Source organism: Nyctibius grandis, chromosome 1, assembly GCF_013368605.1.
Source record: "Nyctibius grandis isolate bNycGra1 chromosome 1, bNycGra1.pri, whole genome shotgun sequence".
Classification (NCBI taxonomy): domain Eukaryota; kingdom Metazoa; phylum Chordata; class Aves; order Nyctibiiformes; family Nyctibiidae; genus Nyctibius; species Nyctibius grandis.
In genome coordinates, this window is record NC_090658.1 from 44151105 (window position 1) to 44160408 (window position 9304).

At 42.7% G+C, this 9304-nt stretch overlaps 1 protein-coding gene across 1 annotated transcript in view; it reads right to left on the minus strand.

The window, feature by feature from the left end:
- The window catches only part of ACTN2 (actinin alpha 2), a 71835-nt gene extending 63362 nt beyond the window's left edge, over positions 1–8473 (minus strand). Inside the window, exon 1 of the mRNA XM_068420438.1 lies at positions 8033–8473. Coding sequence (XP_068276539.1) covers positions 8033–8167 — 135 coding nt within the window. The 5' untranslated portion in view covers positions 8168–8473. The remainder of the gene's footprint in view (positions 1–8032) is intronic.
- Positions 8474–9304: the final 831 nt, after the last annotated feature.

Below are 9304 nucleotides of genomic sequence, written 5' to 3' on the forward strand. Positions count from 1 at the left end.
GCAGACCTCCTACCCACAAGAGATTACAGCAAAGTCCACTGCTTAACACACAGCTTTTCTCTAGCTCTTAAGCAAGTTTGTTGCAGCTTATGGAAACCCACTTAGATCCATAATTTTTTCTAATCCTTATTGTTTTACTAATTGGATCAGCATATCTGCAGACATTTTACTATACGAATTCCAGGGGAGGCTGTGGTGTGTGTATGTGAGTGCAGGTCGGAAGCAGCTTTTGCTTCCCATTATAAAATGGTTCTTATCATTTCCTTCATAGATCAGCACCACAGTAATCAGGGCCCTCTTTACCTGCACACCTTTATTGACAGCTTCCAAGACAGAATGTGAAGCACACTGACAAAATATAATCGTTCCACTCTCCTTTCAGCATGCTCCTCTCAAGCACCATTCCATGCAAATAACATCAGCAAGAGGAATTTAACATGTTACTATTTTAACAAGCACTAATCTCTAAGAAGCCAATCATACAGAACAAGCCATAAACACATCCCATATTTCTATACAGGCTCCCTCTGCCCTCATGGCAACTCTTCATAGGACTAGAGAAACTGCAACTCCATGTCCTTCTGTTGCATCAGTGTCTAATATTTAGAGTTATGGTATATGCTGAAAAATCAAGATATGCTGTGGCAGAAAAAAATGAAGTCCATCCACTGACTACCAGCTTCTGAGTCAGACCCTACATGGGGCCATCTACCACTTGAGAAGGTCACTTAAAGAGCACCCAGGATTTAAAAGGAAAGGAGAGATGTTTAATGAGTGTGTTCTTAATAATAGAGGTTTTGGCAGCCACTGTTTGAAAAGAAAATTCTTGATGCACCTGGAGGAGAAGCATTTGGCCTTGGAGTGCTGAAACTTCATGTTACCATAAGGCACACTGCATCTATAGTGGCACACATCATTTGGCAAGACATTGTTCTTCTATAGAAGATAGTCACAGTACCAGCTAAATACTAGAAAAAATAAGTCTAAAAGGGTGAAATTTTTTGCTTTCCTAACTATTAGTAGTAACAGAAAATCCTGCATTTCAACCTATAGAATTCCCAAGACACCTACGTCATCCTAATTCCATGCATAAAAGGTAAAGGAGACAGAGAACTGCACTGTTGAACTCAGTATAGCACGTGATTTTTCCACTGACTATCATTCTGCTTTGGACTCTGGAGGATTTTCCTCCTAACAAATTAAATCCCCTCCTGAAGTTAGTCCTAAAGCTATTCAGCCCAGGACCGCCATCTTTATAAGAAATATCCAACTATTAACAGGTAAGTATTAGGAATAAGGAACAAGAAGGCTGATACTCTCTCAGAAAGGAGCATACCTTTTGCCTCCCTCACGCCTCCTACAATCACTGCTGGTTCTCATCCAGACCCTGTTCATGTTGCTCACATGCAGAGGGGAATCTCTGTGCTTTCTCAACAATCCCACTGGTATTCCACGTGGGTAACAAGTGTCACCTCATCAAAAACTCTCAAGAGGTGGATGCTATGTGTGCTATGGGAGCTTAACCCCAAGGCTGATTACTCATGGAAAGAATTTTGCATGGTCTAAAAAAAAAAAAACCAACCAAAAAAAACCCAAACAAACACCGTGTCCCCCTCCCCCAAACCTACACCCAAAACCCCAACTTTGATTATATCTAGATAATCTCAGAAAAAGAGCAAGACCTAGGCTGGAATGCCCTGTAGATATTGTTATATTCTCCATGGCAATTATTTGAATCCAGAGCCTGTAAATCCATGAGGAGTGGTTCTACAGTACTGAATTTTGCTGGTGGCATCTAGCCTCTCCTGACAATGTTTTTCTGCCTTACATTTCATTTTCATTCATTCAGGCTTGGTTATTTCTCTCCTTCTCTTCCTGGTTGAAGGATGAAGCTGTTTCCTTCCACTACTTCATCTGTCTTCTTGCTCAGCAGTCGGCTTCTTCTAGGAAGAGGTTTCTGATAAGAAATCAGTTTAGATTTCATCCATAGACCACACGAACTTCAGAGTGAATCCAGGACACTGACTGTAACTCTATTTATAGACACTGAAGTCAGACTGAACACAAGGTCAATTTCTCTTCCAGGCTGCAATGAACCTCTCAAATCTGCTGAACTTAATGAAGTTGCAGCAACACTAGAAAAAGAAGGATGTTGTACGTAATTCATAGTCCTGGTAACTTCTTCCAAATAATTTGCCATACATATGGCTTTCAAATGCATTTTTTTATTTGCAAGGACACAGGAGTTGTATTACCAGCCAAAGCAGGTAATGCAGATAAATCCTTACAGGTCACACTGAAAATGCAACCTGATATGTACTGCTGAAGACTGGAAAGACACAGCTTCTCTCCTAAAGAACCGTTTCCAAAGTCACAGAATCACAGAACCGTCTTGGTTGGAAAGGACCTTTAAGATCATCAAGTCCAACAATTAACCTAACACTACCAAGTCAATCACTAAACAATATCCCTAAACAATATCCCTAAGCACTACATCTACTCATCTTTTAAATACCTCCAGGGATGGTGACTCCACCACTTCCCTGGGCAGCCTGTTCCAATGCTTAATAACCCTTTCAGTGAAGAAATTTTTCCTGATATCCAATCTAAACCTCCCCTGGTGCAACTTGAAGCCGTTTCCTCTCGTTCTATCCCTTGTTACCTGGGAGAAGAGATCAACACCCTCCTCGCTACAACCTCCTTTCAGGTAGTTGTATACAGCAATAAGGTCTCCCCTCAGCCTCCTTTTCTCCAGGCTAAACAACCCCAGTTCCCTCAGCCGCTCCTCATAAGACTTGTTCTCCAGACCCTTCACCAGCTTCGCTGCCGTTCTTTGGACACGCTCCAGCACCTCGATGCCTTTCTTGTAGTGAGGGGCCCAAAACTGAACACAGCATTCGAGGTGCGGCCTCACCAGTGCCGAGTACAGGGGGACAATCACTTCCCTAGTCCTGCTGGCCACGCTATTTCTGATACAAGCCAGGATGCTGTTGGCCTTCTTGGCCACCTGGGCACACTGCTGGCTCATATTCAGCTGGCCATCAATCAACACCCCCAGGTCCTTTTCCACCAGGCAGTTTTCCAGCCACTCTTCCCCAAGCCTGTAGTGGTGCATGGGGTTGTTGTGCCCCAAGTGCACGACCCAGCACTTGGCCTTGTTGAACCTCATACAGTTGGCCACAGCCCATTGATCCAACCTGTTGAGATCCCTCTGCAGAGCCTTCCTACCCTCCAGGAGATCAACACTCCTGCCCAACTTAGTATCATCTGCGAACTTACTGAGGGTGCACTTGATCCCTTCGTCCAGATCATCAGTAAAGATATTAAAGAGACCTGGCCCCAATACTGAGCCCTGGGGAACACCACTTGTGACCGGCTGCCAATTGGATTTAATTCCATTCACCACAACTATTTGGGCCCTGTCAGCCAGCCAGTTTTTCACCCAGGAAGCATACGCCTATCCAGGCCATTAGCAGCCAGTTTCTCCAGGAGAATGCTGTGGGAGACTGCGTCAAAGGCTTTACTAAAGTCCAGGTAGACAATATCCACAGCCTTTCCTTCATCCAGTAAGTGGGTCATCGTGTCATAGAAGGAGAGCAGGTTAGTCAAGCAGGACCTGCCTTTCATAAACCCATGCTGACTGGGCCTGATCGCCTGGTTGTCCTGTACATGCCCCATGATAGCACTGAAGATGATCTGCTCCATAATCTTCCCTGGCACCGAGGTCAGACTGACAGGCCTGTAGTTCCCTGGATCCTCCTTCCGAATCTTCTTGTAGATGGGCACCACATTTGCTAATTTCCAGTCCCCTGGGACCTTCCCGGTTAGCCAGGACTGCTGATAAATGATGGAAAGTGCCTTGGTGAGCACTTCCGCCAGCTCTCTCAGTACCCTTGGGTGGATCCCATCTGGTCCCATAGACTTATGCATGTCTAAGTGGCATAGCAGGTCTCTAACCATTTCCCCATGGATTATGGGGGCTTCACTCTGCTCCCTGTCCCTGTCCTCCGGCTCACGAGGCTGGGTACCCAGAGAACAACTCGCCTTCCTACTAAAGACCTCAGTCATGCACAGCGTTCAGTGTCATCAGGATGATTTGCATTCACAAAGAATGCAATATCAAGGTAAATAAATATTCTGAGTCTTCTTGTTTATTCTATACCAGTGTAAAAAAAACATCAAAATGGTCAGATATTGCATTGACACCCACACTAAAATCCTTCTACATTAACAAAGTGGTGGTACCAGGGCCATAAGCAACCTAGAATCAGATCATTCATCTATAATAATATCAGTAAGGCAAGGAGCGTGTTTCCAGTTCTTTCCTTACACGTGTTAGTGCGAAAGTGTCAGAGACATATCTGAATGACTGGAGAAGACAAGTATGAAATATGTGGAGCCAGTTTAGTGCTTTACAATACAACTGTCCTGAAGAAGGGATCACACCTGTTTCACAACCTTCAGATCTTAAACCTGAAGGCTTAACACTTTCTTGCAAAACTAACAAACCACATTTCATGTCAAAGTTTAAAAAAGCACACTCCTATAATAAAGTATTTGTAGAAAAAGTTACACATAAGAAAGACCACCATTTAACACACAGCTTACTAAGTAGTGTTGGCAGTTCAAACAGTATGTTTGCATTTTGAGTAGCACTGTTGAGCTTGGTTTCCTAAGCTAAGGGACACTGCATTTTCCTATGTTCCTTTTAGTTGTATTGAGATACAGGCTAGTGAAAACTGAAAGGTTTGTGGAGTTTATTGAACGTTTTTTGGAAACTTGAGAAACAAATTTATCATGGAGAGAAGAGAAATCAGGTTTTAAGTCTTCCACTATGACCTAGTATGATTTTTACTCCCACTCCAGTCCAGCAGAGTAGGGATTGCAAGACAGCTAATCACTAGTCTGACATATCATAGAACCAACCACTTCTACCAGTTGTTACAAATATCACTGTTGTCCTCTTTTTACCAGTGAGAAAACCAAGGTCTGAGGTGAGCTGACCTTGCCTAAGGTTACAGAGCAGAGTGAAGAAGAGAATCCCACCCCCTCTGGCCAGACTTTTTGTTTTCCAATACTTTTTTATTTCCATGTAGTACCAAAGAAACAAGGGGCCACTTTCATAGATCTTTCAACTGCTGTTTAAGTGCACGTGGCCACTGGAAGTGTACTGGGTCAAGGAGCAGATTTCAGAAGTTTCTAACCTCATAGTTCCCATCCTCATGTTCAAAAGACACCAAGGCTCTAGTTCTCTAAACATCATGTCCATCCAAAATACATTTTTTTTTTTGTTATTTAGTCTTTCTTTAAAGTTGCTGCCTCAAATTTCCAACCATATGATCCTGTTTAAGTTTTTACCAATAGTGTCTAATGCAGCATATGGTCAAACTGTTGTATTTTCTTGAGTTCTTCATTTGACACAGGCTAAATATTACCCCAACTAAGGCATTTAAATTGTTGTTCACATTCAGAGAGACAGATCTAAGCTACAACTCAGCTTCCTTTCCTATAGTGTACTTCATCGTTATTCTGACATCTGCAACCACCGAGGAGCCTGGATTACAGCAGATCATAATACTCTATGAACCATGGTTATAATTAGACGTCACATCCATTGTAATCCTATGGACGTCATCATGTGTTACCAGCATCTGTTGACAGATCTCATACCAGGCATATCACTGAAATGGCAAGTCTGGAGAGGGCAGCCCACAATAGAAACAACGGCATTTATTTTTGGTTTGTTCCAAGACTGTCTAACAGAAAATATATGCTGCCAACTGCCAGGGCTCCACTGAGATCACTTTTCAATATTATATTACCAGTTAGAACAAAGATCTGTGCCCATGTATCTGCAATCTTTGCCCAATAAATAAGGAAATAAAGAAGGCACTTTCTGCAGCTGTCTTAGCACCATTAGAAAAAAATAGAAGCCTTGAAATTTTATAAAGTTTATCGGGCCCTTTATCATGAGAGTACTTATTTTTCATGTAATAATAAATTCAGTCTCCTTTCCAAGACAAGGAATGAGGATTCCCTCTCCGAAATTTTATTTAAATGTAGTATCACTTTAATATTAAAACTAAGCCCTGGGAACTGGCAACAGCCACAATCTCTCTACTCTGTGGAAGTAAAGCAGTCTGCTTTAATTTATCAATGTGGAAACCTGACTGTCTGCTGAAGCATGCTGTCTGGAGGAACGGAAACAAAAAATTTGCTATGAGGTCTTATATTAACTACTCCTTGCTCTTCTGTAAGTCAAGAGACTTACTGTAAACATAAGAAAGCCTAAAGAATCCAAATTCTCTTTATTTTTTATCATTTATCTGCATTGTAGGAAAACTGCATGAGAGTGCTGACTATCTAGTAACTTCTCCATTATTTCTTTATTTTGAAAACAGCGTTCTCTGAAATGCTGGACAACTGAATCCTAATAAGATGTAACCACGACCTGTTACAGCTGTGCAGTTTCAAATCACTAAAGTACTTAAGCACTAAAATAATTTCCATTCTCGTTATAAAACATAAAAGAATAGTTCACCATCTAAAGAGCATCAAATTAAAACGTGTCAGTGTTGATGAGTACAGCTTAATAATTGGTTAGAAGTTGTAGCAGCTGGTAGATGAAGAAAAGCGAACTTCAACCTAGCCCAGATCTTCTCCCACTATACTCGTACAGCAGGATCCGCACAGGTGTGGATGTAGGAAAATGAATAAAAACAGGTAAAACTCACAGAAGGAGGAAGGCTACAAGTAAAAACCGAGAGGAAAATATTCGCTCTAATGATTTTAATGGAAAAGAAACCCATTGGCCCCAATGATTCTAACAGCTCTTACTTCTATAGCTATACTTTTATAGTACAGCTCTTATAGAAGCTGTGACTGTAACAGTGGGCCAGACTCTGTCATCAGATACAAGTTGGCAACTTCTACATAAGTTTTTGAAGTGAGCTGCTCACCTATAGCAAAAAGCATATTCACCCTTATTGTCTAGGGCACCGTTTCTCTCTCTCTCTCTCCCCTCTCCCTTTTTTTTTTCATTCTTGTAACCAGCAGGTAACCTTTTAATCCCAGAACTGTCAGCTGTGACTTCAACATCACCTTTTACATTAGGAAGTAACAAATCCTTTACAATATTTCATCTCTCTCTTTTCCATATGCTGCGAAAACTCAGTGTTCTGAAATGAGATATTACAAATATTACTAAAGTACCGAACCATTGACACGACTGCTGATGGGATTATAATCTCTGCCTATGTTCAGAAAAAGAGCATGGGCAGTACTTGCTGGCATAATAGCTTTTTACACCTAAAAGGCAAGAAGCATTTCCTCTACAATGGCATGTATATTCCAAGGAGTTTACAGACCCATTTTTACCCAGACAGTGAATTGGCATGTGGGAACCTACTCATGAAATACAGTTTTCCAAATCTAGCTTGGATATATTTCTAGGCAATATTTTCCTTGTCAGATCATTCAGTCAGAATTAAGAGTAAATTCTAATAAGAGCTGACTCACAAGATCACAATTTCAAAAGCTATTTCTCAGTCTGCTCTCAGAAGTATTGCAAACTTTTTTTGCACACCAATTTTGAACCATCTCATTCATCTCCCTGTTTATAATTGCAATTTACTGTTTTTGAAAAGCAATCAGGCACACACATCAATTCAGAGTCTGCTTTCTGAAAGGAAGACCCAGGAAGTGTAATTAAAAATTACTGAAATACTAATATATAAATCTAGAGGTACTGACAGAATATTTCCAGTGCAATATAATAAGAAACTCCTCTCACAAATTAGTTTCATCTTACATAGGTTTCACTTAATCCAAAAAGTGAATGCTTTATCCTCAAAATATGGCATAGCTAGCACATATTATATACATGCTTTAAGCAATGTAAAACATATTCTCTTACAAAATTAGAACCCCTTACTGCACCACCCTGGCAATTCCAGATGCAGCACGGCAATGAGAGAGGACATCATTCCACACAGAAGCACATACACAGACACACATTAGTTTATTCCCAGACCTTCCTTTGCTGTTTCTCCCATGCTGGGTCCAGAAGCAGGTCCCTGTCCCATTCTTCTTCCTGGGTCATGTACTCATCCTCTTCATAGTTGTAGGTGTACTGCATGTTTGTTTCTATCTGGTTCATGCTATTCATGCTACCCGGGGATCAGCTTCAGCTGCTGTGGCTTCTACTACGTTTATATGTATTTTTAAGCTTAGTTTACTTGCTGATGGGTTGTAGGTAGCAGTGTCTTTTTTTCTTTCTTTTTTTCTTTTTCCAAGGTGACAGGGAAAGAATATTGATGAGTCTTGCTGAGAGCAGAGGCTGAAACTGTCAGGTAGGTGCTGACCTGCGGTGACCTTCCTTCCCTCTCTCTCTCCCCTGCCCTCTTTCCCTTTCCCTCTCTCTCTGCTACCGCTGCTGCAGGTCCCTCTGGCTGACCCTCCGGAGAAGCCCAGAGCGGCTCATTGCTGCGGCTTATTATCCCCGCCGGGCTGTCACGTGGCGCGGCGGCGGCCCCGGCCCCGCTCCAGGCGGCGCGGCGAGGCGAGGCGAGGCGCCCTCAGCCGGGCCGGGGCCGGGGCCCGGCCGGGGCCGGGGCAGAGCCTCTTGCCCGCGGGCAGCGCTGGGGCCGCCGCGCCCGCCCCTGCGCTCTTTGTGTTCAGGGAGGGTGAGGCTGCCCGGGGGAACTCGCCTCCCGTAAGCGCTCTGGCCAGAAATTACTGTCTCCTCGCCTGTGTGTCTGTCTGTCCTTCCAAGCTGATAAAATACCTGTCTTTTCTTTTTCCTACCGACATGTATTCCTACTTTTCAAGACCCGTCTATGATTCGCTAATGTAGTTTGACATTGTTTATCGTTAGTCTGAAGTCCATGTGGACCCCTGAGTCGCTTCACACTTTGCTTTTCATATTTAGAATCGTAAGAGCCAGAGCAGAGAAGGACACCCAAGAGACGAAACAATTTCCAGTGGGTATCAGGTCTGGAGTTAAACGGGAAAGTATGGAAGCACAACTTAGAAAAGCAACATGTATCTTTTTCATCCAGGAAACACGCTCAGTACATCCCAAAAGCAGGCACCAAGAAGCACATACAAAGGTCTATGGAACCAATAACTATAAATGTGTGACAGGAACCATTTACCCGTGCTTTCCACAGGGTAAAATCTGAAAAGATAGCACTGAGATCAAGCATCCTGGCAAGCATGTCCTGTGTCTCTCGTGTCATGTCATTTCAGTTGCCCTGGCGACAATGTTTCTTCTGGGAACTGGCAAGTTTACTATGTCCTTCAT